General features: G+C 39.5%; 1 protein-coding gene across 2 annotated transcripts in view; it reads left to right on the forward strand.

Annotated features, from left to right (window-relative positions):
* Positions 1-21720, forward strand: part of LOC146002924 (lachesin-like) — a 397885-nt gene that overhangs the window by 251522 nt on the left and 124643 nt on the right. For both annotated transcript variants that reach the window (XM_083141087.1, XM_083141081.1), the window contains exon 3: positions 3972-4087. In XM_083141087.1, the coding sequence (XP_082997213.1) occupies positions 3972-4087 (116 nt within the window). The remainder of the gene's footprint in view (positions 1-3971; positions 4088-21720) is intronic.

Below are 21720 nucleotides of genomic sequence, written 5' to 3' on the forward strand. Positions count from 1 at the left end.
TCATTTTGACCCTCATAAGAAACGCATTTCAAATTCTAATTATTTTAGAGTGGGATCATATTTTTAATTCATATTATTATCTGTGCTTTATGTATTATAATGAAATTGTTTAGGTGGTTTGAGATACATCTTGATTACAAAGAAAAATTATAATCATGAACAACTGAACACTCCAGAATACGCAACATTTCACCACGAGACATGTTCCGAGACGTCCTTCCCTGTCCAAGAACACTACCTATGATGGAATGTAAACTGTGACAAGTGGGAACATGCTAAAGACGGAATGACACAGGAATTGCAACCTAACGCTGATATTGCAGCAAGCACATAGGCGTAGCTACGGTGTGTGCCGGGTGTGCCTAGGCACACCCTAATGGGTTGCTTTATTAAAGAGAATTAAAAACAGATATTTCAATGAGAGAAAATAAGCGGCAGTTGAAGTTGAAAATGTCATTACTTGGTACAAACGTGTGCATTATCGCTGATGAAACGGGTGTCTGTAGTTTTTCGATATTTTGATGTCATTGGAGAAAGAAGATATTTACTGCATTCTACTCTGTACTGCAGCGCTTTTCTTCTATACCTGTCACAAGCTGCACGTGTGAGAGAGCTTTCTCCAAGCTTAAAAAGTTAAAACTAAATTAAGAGCAACTCAGAAGCAGGATAGATTGGAAGCCTTGCTCTTGCTATTTGTTGAAAAGGAAAAAGCATAGTCTATTGATGTAAATGAAGTTATTGATGAGTTTAAAAACATTGTACCTTTTGACAGACGTCTCTTGTTATAGATGACATGTATTTTGATGTATTTGTTTGTAACATTTATGAACATTTTGTGTGCGTGTAATTTCTATGCAATTTGATTTTTTCTACTACATATATTCAGAAATTTTCAACACTGTCATTTAGTGAATTTATATTCCTTTACAAACATCAGTGCAGTTAAAGAGCCAAGTGATTGTGTTGCAAAATATGCTATTAAAAAAGGTACAAGACCTCATTTTTTCTTTGTGCACACCCAAATATAATGTTCTAGCTACGCCTACGAGCAAGCATAAATGAAACTTTACAGGGGTCAAATTGATCTCTCCCGCTGTTCTAGGGGCATAACATAAAATTTCACAGAAAACAATTATCCTTTTCTTTGTAGATTTCAATATACCATCTTAAAATGGGCAAAGGATTATGAAAAGTCACAAAATTTCAATGAAAAAAAAATAAAAAACGGGAAAGTTATCAAAGTGACAGTGAAGGTAGGGGTCATTTTGGCCCATCCCGCCATTCTAGTATTAAACTACTTTAGCGGAACACAGCTCTATAGCTACATATTTTGGCGCCTTAAGCAGATTGTGGTTTGGCGCCGCCCCCGCACTAACAAGCACCGACATATTATATGCGTTCTTCAATATTTTCTTCTTATGCCATGGTTTGTGATATTTACATCCTTCAAGTTTTGAAATGAGGAAGCAAATGAAAACTCATTAAAAATAATATAGGTTATATTTAAAGGTTTGTAGTTTGCATTTCTGATTTTAAGAAGTAGGATCGAGTTACACTTTGTATGTTTTCCTTCTCCCTTTACATCTGACATCTCATATTCCCACTTTGTTGTCTTTTATTTTTAAGAGCAGCTTTGAATTGCTCCCTATAGGCTTCAGCCCCCCAACCTACCTCTCGCTACGCGCTGCGGGCTTGGACATTCGTCAACAGAAATTAATGGTGACTTAACATGCCACTTTATACACCTTTAACAAATTATTTCATGAAATTTAAGTGCGTGTTGAAGAACTTACGAGGTATTATCAAAAATGCTCCTGGAGCCATACTTGCAAAACGTATGTGGAAATTGCAACTGTGGGCGTTGTTTTTCTGGAGCCTCATAGATGGTGTTACGGCATTACTTTCACTTTTCTTCGGATTTCACTTTCAACTGTCCAGCACCGATTAGCCTATCGAAGTATAAAGTGGACTTAAAATAGACTTTAAATGATTTACTTTGTTTTTTGTGGCTTATTTGCCTATTGTTGTTAATTGTAACAATTTCCATGTGATACTGAAGTCATATTGTCAAGAAGGTATTTCAATTTGACTATGATTAATCGAATTAACAGGTTTATCATAGTTGTTTATTACTACAATGAGACTGTAGGTATACTCTGAGCCAATACAAACGTACATAGTTTTAATTAATTAGGAAGAAATATGTATGTCTCCAGAACAGGTATATGGAGTCTCCTTCCTTAGTTGATGCTTTGCGAGCTAAAAAAAACTGCCATCTGGAATTCCTAATTTTCTGCCTTCTTTTCATATTTTCCTCCCCGCCCCACCCTCCCTCCCTCCTTCTTCCGTCCTGTTTCGTCACAAGATTCGACTTCACAACGCAAATTGGAAAACGTCAATCATAACGCAATTTAAGGCATGCTGGGGGTTATTAGGAATCCGTTGGGGGACTTGTTCCAGGATGGAATTTGAAGAAATTCTGCTCCGGGTATCTCTCTCCCGGAACCTAATTATGTAAGTTTTGAAATGTAAAGCAAGATACCTGTCACCGGATTCTTGTTTCTCCTTTGTAATCCCGGCTGCTGATACTCCGGGCTAGGACTTTCTAAGGTAATTATTGTTGCACGAGACGATTTTGCCGATGGAGACGGTTGTTACCTTCTGCCGTTGGAGTGTCTCATATAAAAGTTTCAAACTCTCGAGTTCCTTAACCTCTTCCGCTCTTTGCTGCAAGTGATGACCAATACACGACGAAAGTTTCTGTATACGTGCACATGAGCGTATGTGAATGTACGGGCGTACCCGTAAAAAAATCGGCAGAGCTTTTGACAGGGTGATAATTGTCATATACGGTGCCGACACACACACACACATCAATTCTCAACGCACACACATATACAAATATGTGTACAGAAATCTCGAATTCTACACAAGTTTTCTCCCTGAAGTTATTGCTTTCGAATTTCTGGAATAAAAGACCGAAATCTTCACGTAATTCTTGACACTTTAGCACTTCTAATACTGGATTCCGTTAATCAGAAAATGATATCCCGAATGGTGATTTTATTCCCGATTCGTCTCTAGTGATTTGCAAAAACATGAAATATATAACGAGAATTGTCTTGTCAGTTGTCATGAAAAATCGTATTAGCTTTTATTTACTTTGTATGAGAGACAGTGTACTTTCAAAGGTACATTCTGATTATCCAAGTGAATTTAAAATTTGGAAGGTGTTACATTACGCCATAGTTCATTCAGATATTTACATAACAATTCCACTCCATCTGTTGGTAGCTGAATGAGATTTTACGTGATATATCATAATTCGATTATTATTACCGATTACATTTGGGAAAGTAATGGTAAAACTTCGATAGCGTCCCAACACCTCTCACTCGTTTATTTCGTCATTTTTAACATTCGTACTTACCTATTCTGCATTGCGAAAGATTCGTCAAGGTGCTATTTTGCTTTTTTCACGAAAAGAAGTTCAATTTTTGACATAAAGAGTAATTATTAAACCATTGACGTTAGCCCCAAAAAACATCCACGGGTAACCCCACAAACCATTGACGTTAGCCCCAAAAATTCACGATAGCCCCACGAACAATCACGGAGACGAGGTATGCCTACAAGGTTAGGTTAGGCCTGTTAGGTTAGGTTCCATTAGCACTCATTTCGTTCAATTTAGCATATACGGACAACATCGGTTTTTCTCGATGAAAGAAAATACCTACACGAACTTCTAAATACTACAGAAACTCATTTCGGTAAGTAGTTTCTTGTGTAAAAATGAAGAAATCCATTGGTACGCTATCGAAGTTTTACCAAAATAATATGTGAATTGTACGAGTACAATAATCAGGGGAAATGTGTGGTAATATTTTCTACCTTTTACTAGTTTTAAATTATAACAAAGGAATGCGCTTCCGGTTTAAGTTCAGTGAGCATGTTTCCTTCTGTCGTTGCAGGCCAGCACCAACAAGAGACTGACCCAGTGTTCCTGGCGGCTTTGGAGAACCACACCGTCGTCCAAGGCAGGGATGTGTACTTCACGTGCGTAGTGAATCACCTGGGCAGTTACAAGGTAAGCACATCTCTAATAAATAGGCTACTTGAGATGGTAACGGAGACGTGTTCTGGATACTGCCATATAATGGCTGGGCAACATAGAGAGTAGGGTTTAAAACAGCCAGTATGGATGTGACATATGCTTCAGATATTTGTATTTTTGGAGGCCAGCGAGTATCTTCAGTGCAGTGAGAGTTTCCCACCTGCACACTGCGTGAACACGACTAGCGAAGCTTCCTGTCTCATTCTCTTCCTTCTTTCCGCCCATTTCATAGCGCTACAGTACCGATGCTCGCTCTGACGCGCTGTTCCTCAATTAGAGCGGGTTGATCAGGACTGATGAAAGGAAAGGAACTGATTGAATCGAACGTTGGTACACAGAATAAAAGGTACTGGATTTATAGTAGCGTGTCGATTTTACCACGCAAGACACCCGGGTTCGATCCCCGGAGGGGAGAACCGGGATTTATGTGGCTCCGGCGCCCACCGAGCGTCGTATAAAGTGGGTACCTGGAGGAGACTCTGCAGGGTAAAGGCGGCAAGGGGCGTGATGCTGATCACATCACCTCTATCTTCGGCCGTGATCAGAAAGTGTGGGGCCCTAACTCCAACCCCCCCCCCCCCCCATACGCCTTCATGGCGTGGTGCGAAGCACAAGGGAGTACTTTTCTTTACATTTATCTCGTTTACACTGTAGTTGAAATCATGATTGATTGATTGATTTCGTGATTTAAGTTCACTTTGTGCACAGTAAGGCTAATCGGGACTGTACCTACAGTTTAAAGTGGCATCCGTACCACTATGTGCCTCCACCGGGTATCGAACCCGAGACCTCTTGATTACAAGACAACGACGCTACAATCGGGAAGGTTATAGTTGAATCAAATCTCGCTTTATGAATATATTCCCAGCGACAAGGCGTGTTTGACAGCTGATCGCCGAGGACTTTGGAAGAGTACGTTACAGAACTCTTGCACTCGCGAAGATGTCCAATGCGACATTCCATGAACAATTTATTTATTCTTGTTCTCGGTCGCTGCTTGATGCAGTATCTCGAAACTGTCTCTCACCAACCTTACGACCTTAAAACATCTGAATGGTACATTCGCCTGAATCTAACACCCGCCTAAGTGTACAGAATGCCGCCATGATACTTGGATTAATATCATGTGAAAGACTGGCAAAATGAAGTGTTTTGGTCGTTTCTGATGCGAAGTTGAAGTCAATTGTAGGGAGAATTTGTAGTGGGTTCTGGTGAGAATGTGAAGTCAATTTTAGTTTGGAGCCGAGCGGACCTCCGTGGCGAAGAGGTTAGCACAGCGCGCTACGACGCCAGGGGTCGCTGGTTCGAACCCTGGTTCTAAACCCGCCTGAGCTTGGGAGTTCTTTGTGAGTATCCCTAATTTTCCAGTTAGCCAAAAGTGGCAGAAACGTGACGCTAAATAACAAATATACGAGGGTAAGTCAAAAAGTAAATGTACTTGCGCCGTAATTTTTCTCAGGCTCGCCGCACTGCCTTCAGTGCCCGTATGCTAAAAGGTGGTACTTTTGTGGTCATGTGGCCGAGGTCTGATCTTAATCGCTCCATTTTTCTTTATTTTGTTACAGATTCAACATGGCCGGTCCACTGGCAGTGTGCACCAAGGAAGAACAGCGATCAGTGATCCGATTTTTCTGGTCTGAAGATGTGTCAGGGGTTGAAATTCATCACAGCCTTTCAGAACAATACAGAGACAGCGCTTTACCATGTAGAATTGTGTATAAGTTGATCGACAGGTTTAAAAAATGGCTGGACAAGCGTGAAACACGAAGCGGGAGTATGCCCATCAACCTCCACCACTGATGGGAACATTCAACAAGCTTGAGAAATGATTCTGATGAACCGATGGTCACCCATCATCCAAAGAGATTATTCTGACATCATTAGATGTACTGAAAGCCTGCGATGAATTTCAGCCCCTAACACACCTTCAGACCAGAGAAATCGGATCACTGATCTCTGTTCTTCCTTGGTGCACACTGCCAGTGGAGCGGCCATGTTGAATCTGTAACAAAAGAAAGAAAAATGGAGCTATTAAGATCAAACGTCGGCCACATGACCACAAAAGTACAATCTTATAGCACACAAGCGCTGAAGGCAGTGTGGCCAACCTGAGAAAAGTTGTGGCAAAAGTGCATATAAATTTTGACGAAATCAAATGTGGGGTTGAATTTTATCGTCACTCTGCTGTCGATTGCAGCGTGAAGTTTTAATGGATCCCGGTATGAACGTTGGTCGATGCTGGAGTCGTGATGGCGAGAAAGACGGCAAACAGATAATAATACCAAAATAAAACTTGAGAGATAAGAAAATCATAATACACATCGTCGGTCTAATTGTGTTTACTTGTTAACAGAGAAACAATGCAAAAATATTAGGTTCGTAGAAACCATATGATACAAATAATATGGTTTAGCCCTTTATGGGAAATTACTAATACTTATGATTCGTTCTGCAAAAACAACAAGTTTCATTCGTAATGGTTCCACCAATCACGATGAAGAACAGAAGAAGTCAACAGAAACAAACATTGACGATCAAGGGCGCCCGCAGGATTTTTTCTCGGGGGGAGGGCAGTCACAAACGTTTATTATTACTACTAACTAACTAACTCTCTAGCCTTCTTAAACCCGAAGATTCATGGCTGCAGCAACACAGGCCTTCTATCTGTCCCTATCCTGAGCAAGATCTATATACTCTTTTCCATATTATTACTACTATTATTATTATTGCTTTATTATTGCAATTATTGTTTTTATTTTTGTTGGTGTTGTTACCCTTCAGTGGTGAACACTTAAAAAACATTGGTACACTTGGGTCCTGGGGACCCGTATTATTAAAAATTGGAAATTTTGACGTGAACCATTTTCTTCGTTGCTCAAAAGTTTTCAGGTACAATATAGATGCTCTCATGAGTTGCTACAAAAGAGATCAAACTTTTTCTGAACAGTGTGAGCATAATATACAGATTGGTAGTTTGCAACAGTGGCAGTAGTTGTTTGTTTTCCTGTCCTTTTTGCTGGGGGACAATGCGCAACTTTTACGAATTTCAGTAGTTACTACAACATCTGGTGGTTCTTCTTGACGTGCTTCTCCAAGAATACGCAGCACTAAACCACGGATATCCCTCTGCAGAATTGTCATCGATTTCCTCTGTTCCAGCAATGGTGTTATCAGATGATATCTCAGTTTCACTGTCATGTTCACTCTGTACGTAATTAGCATCATATTCAGAATATTCTTCCCTATTGAGGATGTCTGCTATTTCATCATCGGTTAAATGACTTCCTCCCACCATAATGTTTGGAACAGAAGGAAATGTAACAAATGATCAATCAATAATCCCTCATCCAGATAAAAAGTTACATAAATGGTACACTTGGATCCAGGGAACCCACTCCCTTGTAATACACAAGCTTCCAAGCACTTTACGGAAAAACTTTTTCAGCACAACATTCACCACTGCCAGTCAAAACACTATTAGGGAGATGAAAGTAATCAGACCTGCCATCTGTGAGTAAACACGTCAACAAATTTCCATTGGGTCCTGAGGACCCATGTGTACCACTCACGGCTTTAACTACTGCTACTACTACTTATGTTGTTTTTTTAATTACATACATTTGTAATTTCCATATTCTGTATATCTATATACAGTTTGCATAACTGAAAACTTAACATTAATTCATGTAGGAGAAAAAGCTCCCCCCTCTGCGGGTGCCCATGTTGGAGATCGTAATAAATCGCCAAAAAAAAAAAAACACTTTCAGAAGTTTTGATAAATGCAAAGAACAAGGTTAGTAGTGTCTGCACGGGAACGGTTTAACAGTCACGCCTGTCACGGTTTGGTTTTCTTTAATTCCCTCGCCGACCGCAGAATCACTGCGGCACGGAAAAAGAGTGACGCGGGCGAGTATATTCGAGTCCTAATATTGCTAAAGCGTCTGAGAGATCAGGGGCGGCCGCGGGGGGAGATGGAGTGCGCTTCCAGTCTTTCCCGCAGACGTGAGAATGGATCGTAACAGAAATTGGAATAGCCGCGTGCACGGCCATCGATAAAACTGCCACTGCATGGAACCTCAATAAAAAAAAATCTAGGAGAACAGAGTGTCTGGCGAGAACCTGGCATCCCTCTTGGATAGGGGGGAGCGGTCGAGCTAAGAGATATCCGGTTTATTTTATTTGGCGGATTCCCTAGGAAGTCTCCTAAGTTGCAAATAAAAATTCAAATCTTTCCGCTTGTCACCGGACACTTGATTTCACGCTGCGAGCTACTTTGAGACTTCTCACGTCTCCCTCCCTCTCCTCAACCCCCCTCCTTCCTTCCCTTCGAGGCAGACAATACCGCGGGGCGAACGCTGGAAATAGTGTTTCCTTCAACTTTGAGTTTTCTTTGTATGTTTCTTCTTCCTTTCCACGGTTGCGCGGCGAAGGAAAAGTGTGCGAGTTGCCGGCGACTGACAATGATACTCTCTCTTCTCCCCCCCTGCCCCCCCTCCTACTTCCTCTCCGGTTCATACATATAAATCGTAAGATTTACCTTCTATTTCCTGGATGCTTCCTCGGGAAGTTGCGGCGCATCCAGGGGCGTTGAACCTCCATCCACAAATGCCACTCTTGGTCGTTCACTAACACATTTTCGTTAACGCAATTATAAAATTCGCCCTAGTGTGAAATTGTGACGCTAGATGGCTGAAAGATCTATCTGCCTTCCTTGACGCAAAAAACGCAACAATTTCTTGCCTGCAGAATTCTTGTATCTGAAGAATTGCCGTCCACGCCTTCTTTTCCTAAGATAAAAGTAGGCTAACCAAAGCTCCTGTTTTTCTACGACAGACTCAGTTTTCTATTACAATTACATTATTAGTACATTTAAGATGTTTCCCAAATTTAAAAAAAAATCATTCTTCTTGTAGGGGAGCCAGTTTTATAGCAGAAAAAAATGGTAACCTTCACCACTGAACTTCCTGTAGAAAAATATTTTTCTTTCCCTACAGGAAGCTCAATTTACTACAGGAAGAATATTAGTTTTCACCTTGTATATTCCCCATCTGAATGCAGCCTAATCAAAACCTTTTCTTGGAAGGAGTTCAGCCAGAAAAATTGCAGTCTACAGCTTATTGTTTCTTGTGGTTCACAAACAAAATAATACCGTTAATTATACAGGGTAATTGAAAACTATTCGTCGAGTTTCAACTGACAATATATTTTGAGTTTATAACGCTGTACACCAATACCAAAGAAAACTCGCAAGATTTTACACTTTGCCGGTAGATGGAAGACCTGACGCTCTAACCATTGCAGAAATCAGTGCAAAGGAAAATGGTGACCGAACACAGAAGACATCTCTCAAAGATCCACTTTTCTACATTTGAATTGATTATATCGGTGTGTCGTTTGTTTTGTCAACGATACGAAATTAATCCAGTACGTTCTCAGACTACTAACAGTTGGTATCGGCCGTTCGAGAGTTGTAGATGCAAAACGCACAGAAATAGTTGAGTTTAGTTGTTTACTCTTTTAAGGACCGCACACACAGAATTGACATCAAGCGAGAGGGCAGGGATCGCAGAACTCGAAATGCAAGAAGAACGCTAAACAATCAGCCAAAACCACATCAGAGAAACGAAACTTCACAACAACAGGTGCCAAAATGATCTGTCAGTCCAGTCGTATCTGAAGATATTGGAAGAATCTCATTTTCTCAATGTAGCCCGTGAAAGGTCACCTTCCATGGTGGTCGTGGGAACAAGAAATTGCCCAAACGACTACTTCGGAGTTTTGCGACGACGTTTGGGTATGAATGCATAGAAATTGCAGGCGTTGAGGTAAGATTACAATGAAAATAATTAAATTCTACTCATTTGATGCACGACGATATGGGTGAAGATGACGACATCGGTTCTCTTTTGGTGTTTGGTGACTTGTGCTATATAAACGCAGACATTACCGAGAAAAGCTACATTTATTCAGGTAACTCTCCGAAATACAAAGAACATACAACCTTACATACTTTGAATAAGTCTTACAATTTCCTTTTCCACGGACTATTCCATAGTAAGGGATAATTCACACCGAAGAAACACGTGTCGCTTGGAAGCGAACCCTCGGTAATCAATGCAACCTTTCCAACCGAAGAGACACGGCAAGATGCACGTGTCACTTACGTGTTTCTCGGACTGCGCCGTTTTCTCAATACCGTGCATCGTGTCGCCTGAGTTTGTTGTTCGCCTATCTGCAGTGAATGCTTCACTCCAGCTAGCTATATTTAGACTCTAGAAGAGAGCCCAACCGGAGGAATCTAGGACAATTGCGATGGCGGACAATTGCGATAAAGCCAAAATCACGGGCAATTGCGATGAGTTTGACGGTGAAGGTCATTTTATAAATTAATGGTAGGACAATTACGACGGTCAGTATGACTAACCCACAGCTGCACCTAACCTAAAAGTGGTTGTAATGCAAATACGTTTACAAGCTACCTTTCCAGTCCCAAGCCTGGAGAAAGTGTGAGAGGAATCAGTGTTCTATTCGGAAATATCAATATTTCCCATAATTCTCTTCTAAGAGGTATTGTACGGGGTGTTAAGTCACCCTTCAATTTGATAGAAGATTTAAGATGTGATGGCAATTGTCCACCCGCCATTTCACTTTTAACTATGTTCATCGCAATTGTCCTTCATCGCAATTGTCTGGCTACCCAACCGGAGGCCTTACAACGTGTTTGAAGCTCAAATTTGTTGATATAATAAAGTATCTATATGTACAATGTTTTTGCAATGACTTAAGCTTTAAACACAGTGTTATTTTCGCTCTATCAAGTATTTTGATGCAGTTATCGGCTGTAATTTGTCTTCGACATTGTGTAAAGAGGCCGTGTTTTCGCCAATTACGACGTGACTGCTTTTATTTGAAGAAGTCAGCATATGGAAGGACTTTAGTCCAAAATAGATCAGTCAACATGGCAAAGTACTCTAGTGCATTGTTTTTCAACTGCCGGACCGCGACCCGATACCGTGCCCTCGTATCAACTATACTGAGCTGCGAAATGTTCTGCTGAAAGTGGTTGATAATAATCATAATCCCAATATCATATTTGAGTTGTGAGTTTTCGTTGTTTAAGTAATATACTTATCAGGACTCGACCTATAGTTTAAAGTGGGACCCGCGCCAATATGTGCCTCCACCGGTTATCGAACCCGGAATCACTTAATTACAAAGAGACGACATTACCACTTCGTCATCCATATTTTTATATTTGTCAACAATCCTACACACGTAATCAAACTGTTATTACTCTTTATGATTAGGCCTATGCCAGAATTTATTTATCAATATTTAATTTCATAGGTACATGTTAATTCACGCATAAAATCTTAAATACTGAAAAGGTGTTTACAAGGAAAATTCTTGGTCTAAGGGCATTGACTTAAATAAATACCTGAACATGGTTTCACGAAAATTTAGAACCATTTCTGTGTTTAGGTATTCGCTTTATCCAGGCTGGAAAGTCTAGCCTGTACAGTTTGAAAGAAAAAGAGAGGAGGTTTGGAATAAGGAATAGGGGGAAGACCACAGAAAAGATATGCAAAGTGCTTCGGAAAGCGGACATTAAAACTTACAGGAAGGGAGGGAGAAGCATCTTAAGAATAGCGAAGACATAGAGTGGGATGAGGCTAAGCAGATAGGAAGGGAGAAGAGAATACTAGTGAGAAAATGGAAGGAGGCCAAGGAAATAGAGAAGAAAGGTGAAGAAAATACAATGAACTGAAATGGGAGACTGAAGATAAACAAAGAATGGAAGAAGGTGTTAGAAAGAGTGGAAAGGACAAGAGAGAAAGGGGAGAGAAGAAGGAAGAAGAATGAAGGAAAATGAGCGTGAGATAAAGAGTCCAACCACATTCTAGATGGAAGAAAATATGTTTAGCCTTCTAGGTGAAAGTACAGTTGACAAGGGAAAGCCACCTGCTAGAATATTCCAGAACAATTTTTTAATAGTCTGGAGGGGAGTAATGTTTGTGTATATATAATGCCCTGTTTTTGTATCTTGTTACTTTTGTACTTGATACAGAGTCTGAAGAAGACCTTGATAGAAGGTTGAAACGTTACGTTTAGTTTGTTTTATAATAAAATAAATTACTGCCTTGGTCAGCATATTGAGTTTTTCATATCATGGAAACAAGGCTTAATGGTGTTACAGTTTGATGTCAGTGCATATTATTTCTAAGTTTTCTCATGCACGACATGCATCTCCGGAGTTTCAATAACTTGCACAAATTTTACGACGCGATTTAGATGCAACAATGTGTCTTGTTACGTTTTTTTCGGGTGACTAATAAACTGATTATTGCAATTATATCGGTACCATCATACAAAGTGAGCAAAGAATCAAGTGTCGCGTGCATCTTGTATCTTCGGTAGGAAACTCGTGTCGCGTCTCTCTTCGGTGTGAATTCTCCCTAATAGTCGAGTCGTTTGTCTTCTTCCTCTAGAAGGCAACATTAATTCCTCCCTCAACTAAAAGAAAAATCAACCGGAGGTAACCATAATCATCAAAAAAAGTAACGGGCTAGAGGTATACAGAAATAACTGCTTATAATGCGAAAACTGCTCTTTGTATTGTCTCGTATTGAAGCTCAGTCGATTGACCATCGACCCAAGATTTCAGTAGTCCACTTGGACGATCAATCGTGCTGTTGAGTCACGCATGCGCAGAAACTGCCTGGCCACTCCAGATTTGACAAGATGATACTTTTTTGCATGGGGCTTCATTAAAGATGTTGTGTACAATGGAAAGTTCACGGTTTTGGTGATTTGAGACAGCGTATCGTTGCGCTAATAACGCCTCAAATGCTGGTCAACGCTTGGCATGAGAATGCCTATTCGTTTGGATATGTGTCGAGCTACAAATTGTGCTAACATTGAGGTGCATCAACGTACATAAAAACTTTCTGAGTTACTTTGTGCATAACCAGGACAAGAAAGTTAAAAAACTTTACAGATGAGATGCTAAAATATATGTGTGTATTTTTGTATACCTCTAGCCCGGACACCCTGTATATCAGGAGGTACTTTAACCCTGGTAGACCTCCTAGGCACATGAGATGATGACATAGGTCGTGGTCTACTAACGTGAAAAATTGCGTTAGTACTGCCGTGAAATCTGTGAAAACTAACATATTAGACCGTTAATGCTTGGAACTTGACTCGTGTTACTGAGGCAAATTGCATAAAGTACTTGTAAGATATGGCATGAAATTGTGCATGTTTCCTTTCATACTAATGTATAACGCACCTTTACGACGTATGTACTCAAAATACAGGATTATTCAAAATGAAGTCCATAAATATTTAAAAGAAAAGAGTTATCAAATGAAGGTTACATGTGTGGTATTACAGAATTTATTTGTAATGACAATTCCGTTTATGCTCCACGAGTAACAGTACAAGCGATAGTCAAATTAGCCCATACTTTCCAGCGTCTCCCGATTGACTTGTGTAATAACTTCAGCTGTGCGTCCTAGTAAGTCTAATGTGAAAAGGAAAGGGGGGACAAACAGTATTTAACAAAACAAAACAGGCGGTGTGAAGTCTGGCATTTTGGTGGGCAGAACAAAATACTTGGAACGCTTGGAAAAGAATTGATGATCCAACGACGCGGAAATATCCCATTGAGAAAATCTTATACCTTATTTTGGAAATGAGGTGCAATCTCATGTAACTGAAAAATGATGTCATTTTCATTTTCAGTCAGCCATTCATAGTAGTTTCTGCTAACAGAACAGATGCATACTTTGTGTACTCATGAACATTACTTTTGCATGTTTATAAATACATACATCCTCAACAAACTGTTTGCACTATTTACAAATAGAAAAGATGGTGATTACTTGTTAAAGTCGTACCGACACAAAAGTTCCACAGCGACATTAGATTTTGTTTCGTGACAAACTACACAGAATGACTTCTCGCTGGGCGATGTCATGTTGGCAGTGACCACAGCAAGCCATGTCGCGCACAATAGTGCCATCTGCTAGCTACTATCAGTAATACCATCAGCAGCAATTCTCTATGTTACTCGTTACAATGAAGCTTTCCGCTGTTTTGTCCAGTTCGATTTGAATAACACTATACATGAAATCGGTACGAATCATTTGTAATTACCCTGTATATTGATATACTGATTACTTTACTGATTGTTTTTCTTTATTGAGGGATACGTACCAGTCAGACCTACACACTTTCTCAGCAGATAAGATATTCGTTTCTGATATGTTGTCGAATTCGTTCAGAATAACACTGTAGGTATGTGAAATAGAACGATTAAGTTTGAGTTACCCTGTATATAGAGATACTGATTATTTTACTTAAATGTTGTCTTCATTGAGGGATACGTACCAGCCAGACGTAAACACTTTCTCAGCAGATAAGATAATTGTTTCCGCTATGTTGTCGAATTCGTACTGAATAACCCTGTATATGAAATCGAACGAATAAGTTTGAATTGCCCTGTATATAGAGATACTGCTTACTTATCTGAAATTTTGTCTTTATTGATGGGATAAGTAACTATTCAGAGACTCTCAAAATTCCATTCACCACATTGCCTGGGAGCTTCCCCCGCTTTCACCCTCTTCATAGCGAACAGGAGGCTTATACGTGGGGGGAAGCATTCCTGCGAAACACTGGCAAATTACAACCCGCAGAATCTCTGGAAGACAGAGCGCTGATTGCCTATCTTCTTTGACTCGGGATCTTAAGGAAGAACTTAGAGCGGAGTTACAATTAAAACCGTGCCTGATAAAGGGTTTCTCTCGGAGGGTTCCTCTGATGCAAAGATTACTTAAATGAATTAGAAAATTAAAGCATTTAGTCACTTGTTGGATTTGTTAAATGACTTAGAAAATGAAGTTCTCATCAGAGGAGCCCGGGCTTCTGAGGCTTCTGCGTTCGGCAATTGTATCAGTCTTCTTCGGGCTAAAGGAGGCGCCGTGGGTTGCGCAAAAATAACCAAAACTTTGCTCAGTGTTGCAACCTCACTGGTGTTAGAATAATGGGCAGAGGGTGCAATGTGCGAATTAAGCTTTCTGCTTTGGGGAAGGGGGATGCTCACTCAGTGGCGTAGTTGTGATTCCATTCCTAGAAAAGGTTTTTATTGGGTATGCTAATTTGTGTATGCAGTGGCGTTCCCAGGATTTTGAAAGCGGGGTACGTAGTAGTAGTCAGCCCTAATTTTATAATCTTCTCCTGCCTTTGACGTTCCTAGTACCTAGCAGCTGATGAAATGAACTCTACTTGCCATGGCGGCAGGTTTTCGTATGTTAGGAGTTACAGTTACGCACCATATGTGCTTTTATTTTAATATCGTCGGAATGGGCAATGCAAGACTATGAATTTCTCCTCATGTTGCAAGTGGAAGCTTCTTTTATGTCGATTATTAAGCTAGACCGATGTTTGAAAAATATGATGACTGAGAATTTTCAGAATCCCATGTATTCCTTATGGGAAAAAATCGACAACTTCAAGTTGCAGCTAATCAAATGGAAATTTCGACTTTTCCTCTTGTCGAACACATATTCAAACTGTCCTCTTTTCGTTAATATCTTTTCTATGCCATCGGAAGTTTGATATTCCCAAGAGAACAAATCAAATAATACTCCCATAAGTGCAATGCATTTATCGTTGCCTCCTACGGCTCTCCTGGCAGTGTTGCCAAACCTGATGCGGATAAAAGAGCTAAATTTCGCAATTTGAATTAAAACTGACTTCCAAGGAGCTACATTACGAAGGCAAAATAAAGTGCCCCCTAGGGTAATTCTAATTTTAGGTGTCAAAGGGGTTGGGGCGCTGCTATTACCATTAACTTTAAAGTAATGACAATTTATTATAAGATTTCCGGCGGCATCACCTATCTCAATAATCCACCAATGGTCGTATAAAATCGAAAATAAAGGATTCCCGGATAACAATATTACGTCATCTCCACGACGCTATAAAAAATTAGCCTGGAAGGTAAGAGGGGGTGGGGTGACGCAGCCAATATAGCAATATCACGTCACGTGCAAAATGGATACTCATGGCAAAAGTAGGACTGTGTGTCTTAGTGCCAGTGATGGCATCATAGTGGAGCATGGTGGCGAGTGCTCTAGTTCACAGCGAAACGAGTGCACGAAAGAGCCAGATCTGGCCCAAAAACAGCTAAGTTGCCAACACTGAATCGGAGGGATGACCTTGACGGAAACTGTTCAGCATGCCCTTAATAATGGACAGAGCAATGCCGCTGGTGTGGGAGCGTTTTGTAAAATAGACCATGATTTTGTAAATCATGGTCTATTTAAAAATCGAATTTCAGACGCGAAGTAGGAGGCGGTGGTTTTAAAGATTAAATAACTGTTCTGGAATGATTTTAAGTGCTGTTAGTTCTATAGTTAAGTAATGGTTTACTGTACTATCAATTTCATTTTCTTTGGGGAGGATAAAACCATCCCTGGCAGGGATTAAAACATTTTCTTCTGCCGGAAAAGACAATTTGCAGGGGGGGGGGGAATTCCCGGCATCCCCCCGTTAATTCGAACACTGGGTGGGTGCGTAACTGCTTTTACTGCGGAAATGATATTTTCACAATTGGTGTGATGAACAGGCAACACCCTATCAAATGACATGCACAAAAGAAAGTATGCTGTTAAAGAGTGCGTTGATTAATCAATCGAAGCTGCTCTGTGAGTGTTTTAATCAAATTCACTCGGTCAGTATTCGTCCTCACCGTCGTGCTTAAACTAAAGAATAGAGCCGATCTATAAATATATAAATAGGCATGTTGAAAGGGTTTTACAACAACTTGTTTTTAAACATGTTTTTAAGGGGTTTGGTAGTTATATAGTTTAATTGTTCATTCAGTCTGACAGATATGCTAATGTAAATCTTTATTAAATTAAATGTAATCTGTGTAACATCAATATGGTGATGTTTAACAATTCACTGATGCTTTAAAAACAATCATTTATTATGTAATAACATTCAACTGTCATCTATCGTACTGATCATTACTCAAATGATCATATACCGGTAATTTTTTTTAAACAAAATCAATGATTTAGTGATACGTAAGGTACCTGATCTCAATATGGCCTAGTACCCAATATGGCCTATTTGCTGTTCCCAAGTAGTTACATGGTTAATTGAACAAATGACGTTAGTATGTCATTTGGACTGTCTGAATGACATGATTGAGCCTGTTGGTTGTACCTATAGTGATATAACTTGAGGAGAAAGAAGCAAAATAGCTGAACCTCCTGATTGCGTTCTACGTCATCTAATATTGCATATGGAAGTTATTACTTACTGCATCTTCTAAGTGATAGGTGTTTATATCTAGTCCATATTATGATAGCTCATAATTTGTACTTTACAACAATGTACTTAGTTCAGACTTTAGTCTAACATTCGAACACTACCGACTGGACCACAGCGGCCCTATCAAATATATATTTTGTAGAATTGTCCAAGCCAGAATCCTTTGTTCAGTGAAGCTACTTGTTATTGTTCTTATTTGTTTATTCGAACCAAACATCGTTACATAATGCCTCTCCCTCACATCAACCACTTCCACGATACATGAATTTTTCAAGTTTTGGAGGCCTCCCAGATGGCGCAGTGGTATTGTCGTCGCCTTTGTAATCAAGGTTTCCCGGGTTCGATACCCGGCGGAGGCATATAATGCTTCGGATCCCACTTTAGCCTGTAGGTCAAGCCCAGATTAACCTTACTGTGCATAAAGTGAACTTAAAACACCAACTCAATCAATCAATCAAATCCAAGTGTTGGTTACGATGGGTTGTAAGGAGCGTTATATTGATACGCGTCTATTTTGCTGAAATGAAGGTCTGAAAAAGTACTTCATTGTATCTTAGCCGTTACAATAACTTCAGCTGAATATCTGACCTTTTAGATTCTCCTCCATTTTAACATTTTCACATATATCTATCGTTGAAAGTGTCAAGATTTCAGATGCTATATAAACTTGAACAAAACTGGGGCCTTTGTCCTTAAAACCGTGATATATATACTATAAAATGCATTATTGTATATGGTAAACTAGCAACTATGGCCAATGTACATAGTCTGTGCATAGCAACGATTATGCATCTTGTTTATGTATCCTGATGTATGATTTTAAGTGTTTTAAAATGTAATCCACCTTGTTATAAGTTTGAATATACAATTTTATGAAGTTCCAATCTTGACATGTTATTATGTTTATGTCAATAAGGATAAGACATAACAAAATGGCGATGATGATTATAGAAGATAAACAATTACTACTGTAAGTAGAATTATATAGTAATTAAGTCCAATTGAGCCAGTATGGAAAAACACGTAAGTTTTATACCTGCATTTGAGGCTTATGACCCAAGCCAGGATATAAATTCACATATTAAAAGATTCAAGGCGTTTGTTGAAGCCACGAAGTACAAGAAAGAAAACGAGTATTTACTCTCATTTCTGTAATCGGTAGTTTACCATATGAAGAGCTGGAACACAGATTAAGTATAAAGGATCCACAAGATTGCACCTTGGAGGAACTCTTTGCTACATTGAGAAAAATATATGCACCACAAGTACCAGTTCGTCTAAGAAGGGAGGGAGGAAGTAATCTTTGTCCAGGAACCAGTTCATCTAAGAAGCAAGGGAATAGTTTTGCTCTAGGACATAGTTCGATGGGATGAAGGAAATCTCAAAGAGTAAAAAGTACAAGTGTGTTTTACCTCTCATAAGTTTGTTTTCTCTCGAAGGAGAGAAGATTGATATCTAATATATAAAAATGTGTTTATGTGTGTATGTTTGTTCCGGCGTAACACTCGAACACCTGGAGCGATTTCAACCAAACTTGGAACACATATCACTTGCAATCTCGAAAGAAATACTGTGGGGGTAAGGCATCCCTGGTACCCCTAGGAGTGGGAGTGAGAGGGGTGACATATAAAAATAATCGAAAACGATCGATATTAGTGTGGAATCCACAGTTTTTGGGGTCGCTAAGATAAACAGTGACTCTCCCAATGCCTTTCAACTCCAAGACACCCCTAAGGTTGGGGATGGGAAGGGTTGACATGTAAAACCACCGATATTAGTTTGGAAGCCATAGTTTTCGGGGTCGCTATGATGAATAGTGACACTCCCAATGCCGTTCAATTCCAAGACACCACTGGCACACCCTATGGGTGGGGTGGGAAGGGAGTGACATAAAAATAATTGAAAACGACCGATATTAGTGTGGAATCCATAGTTTTCGGGGTCGCTAAGATAAAGAGTGACACTCCCAATGTCTTTCAACTCGAAGACACCCCTACGGTTGGGGAAGGGTTAACATGTAAAACGACCGAGATTAGTTTGGAATCCATAGTTTTCGGGGTCGCTATGATGAATAGTGACACTCCCAATGCCGTTCAACTCCAAGACACCCCTGGCATCTCTAGGGGTAAGGGTGGGAAGGGGGTGACATGTAAAAAAATTAAAAAACGAAGGTTATTAGTGTGGAATCCATAGTTTTTGGGGTCGCTAAGATGAATAGTGACACTCCCAATACCGTTCAACTCCAAAAAGCAGTGGTACCCCTGGGGGTGGGGTGGGAAGGGGGTGACATGTAAAACGACAGATATTATTGTGGAATCCATAGTTTTCGGGGTCGCTAAGACGGATAGTGACACTCCCAATGCCGTGTAATTGCAAGACACCTCTTGCACCCCATAAGGGTGGGGGTGGGATGGGGGTGACATGTAAAAACTATCGAAAACGACCGATATTAGTGTGGAATCCACAGTTTTCGAGGTCGCTAACGAATAGTGACTCTCCAAATGCCGTTCAACTCCAAGACACCCCTGGGGGGTGGGGGTGGGAAGGGCTGACATTTAAACGACCGATATTAGTGTGGAATCCATAATTTTCGGGGCCGCTAAGATGAATAGTGACACTCCTAATGCCGTTTAATTTATTTATTCCTGCTCTTGGGGGTGGAACTAAAAATGTCGTTCATAAATTGTTGTTAAATTTATATTATAGTTAATTTTTAAAATATATTACTTTAATTTGTACTGTACTTATGCTTTTAAATAGCAATAAATAAAATTAGTTACATTTTACGCTATAGTTAGAATTCATTCAACATCCGAGCAAGGTCGGGTAATCAGCCAGTATGCTATAAAATAGATTATTGTAGAAGGTAAACTAGCAACTATGGCCAATGTACATAGTCTGTGCATAGCCACGATTATGCATCTTGTTTATGTATCCTGTTGTATGATTTAAGTGTTTTAAAATGTAATTCACCTTGTTATAAGTTTGAATATACAATTTTATGAAGTTCCAATCTTGACATGTTATTATGTTTATGTCAATAAGGATAAGTCATAACAAACCGTCAATTTCATTTCTCACCTAAAAAAATTTGTAAACTAATAGATAAACAACAGTACAATATTGCAAATTTGACGATAACTTCTAGCAGTGTAGATTGGATAGTAAAACAAGCGTGTGTTTGTTTCTATGAAATTGCACTAAAAAGTGTTAAGCTTTCTGTTCGAATGCTCAGTTATTATTACTGTGATTGCATGAACTTTATATCCACTCTCATCGTTGCAATTATAACAAACGATTACAATGAAACAATTTTACAACTTTCGAATAAATCTCTCTGGATTGAAACTAACCAAACGACAGATTCCAAATATCCTTGGACATTCGAAATATTTTCAATGTATTCAAAAAAGAAAGTCTTAAACAGTTTTATGCTATACTTTTACTTCTCAAGCTTTAAAAGTTACCTTAATTGTACTGTAAAATCACATCACAGGGAAAGCAACACCTCAGCTTTCTTTGCCTTTCACTTGTTTGCAAGTTGTTCCATCCAATGGCAGTAGTTCAAACTTATTGTTGCTTGAATATAACTTTTTATGTACTTTTACGTAAATTATTGTGCATTTTGGTATCAATTTGCTGCCCACACGACAACAAACACTTTATAACAGTTCTAAAGTATCTAAAATTTAAATTAGTTCCATGTAGGATATTTTAAATTTATAAGTTAAATTCATCGTTTTGAAGTTTCTCTCATTTACGATGAAAGTATTGTAGAACATGAGCGTATCCATGACGGTTGGGGTGGGGCAAACAACTATATTTTAAAAGACGACAACAACACTGTTTCATGGGAGCAAGGCTTCATTTTGAATTATTTGAAAAGGGAATAACGTTTATAACAATGTACAGAATGAAATTTTTCACCACTTGTTTTCCGGGGTGGGGGACAAGTGGCCCCCTTGGACTTACGGTGAACGATCAGTAGATTTTATGATGTCATCACCGCAAAATTATGGAAATTGTTGACGGTGTAAGCATCAACCTTAACCACAGGCCAAAAAGAATGATACGTGTCGTTTGATAAAAATGCGTATGAAGGTTTATGTTCAAGATGTTGACACACATTTCCTTCTTTGTGAAATATCTGCACAGCTTGCTACCCTGTAGGGACCAAATTATACACCTGGAAGGATCTAATACTTGCCCTCACCGACAACTTTGTCCGTGCTCCAGAAGTCCCCCGAAGAGCATTA

The sequence above is a fragment of the Lepisma saccharinum genome, chromosome 1, assembly GCF_977018435.1.
Source record: "Lepisma saccharinum chromosome 1, izLepSacc3.1, whole genome shotgun sequence".
Lineage (NCBI taxonomy): Eukaryota > Metazoa > Arthropoda > Insecta > Zygentoma > Lepismatidae > Lepisma > Lepisma saccharinum.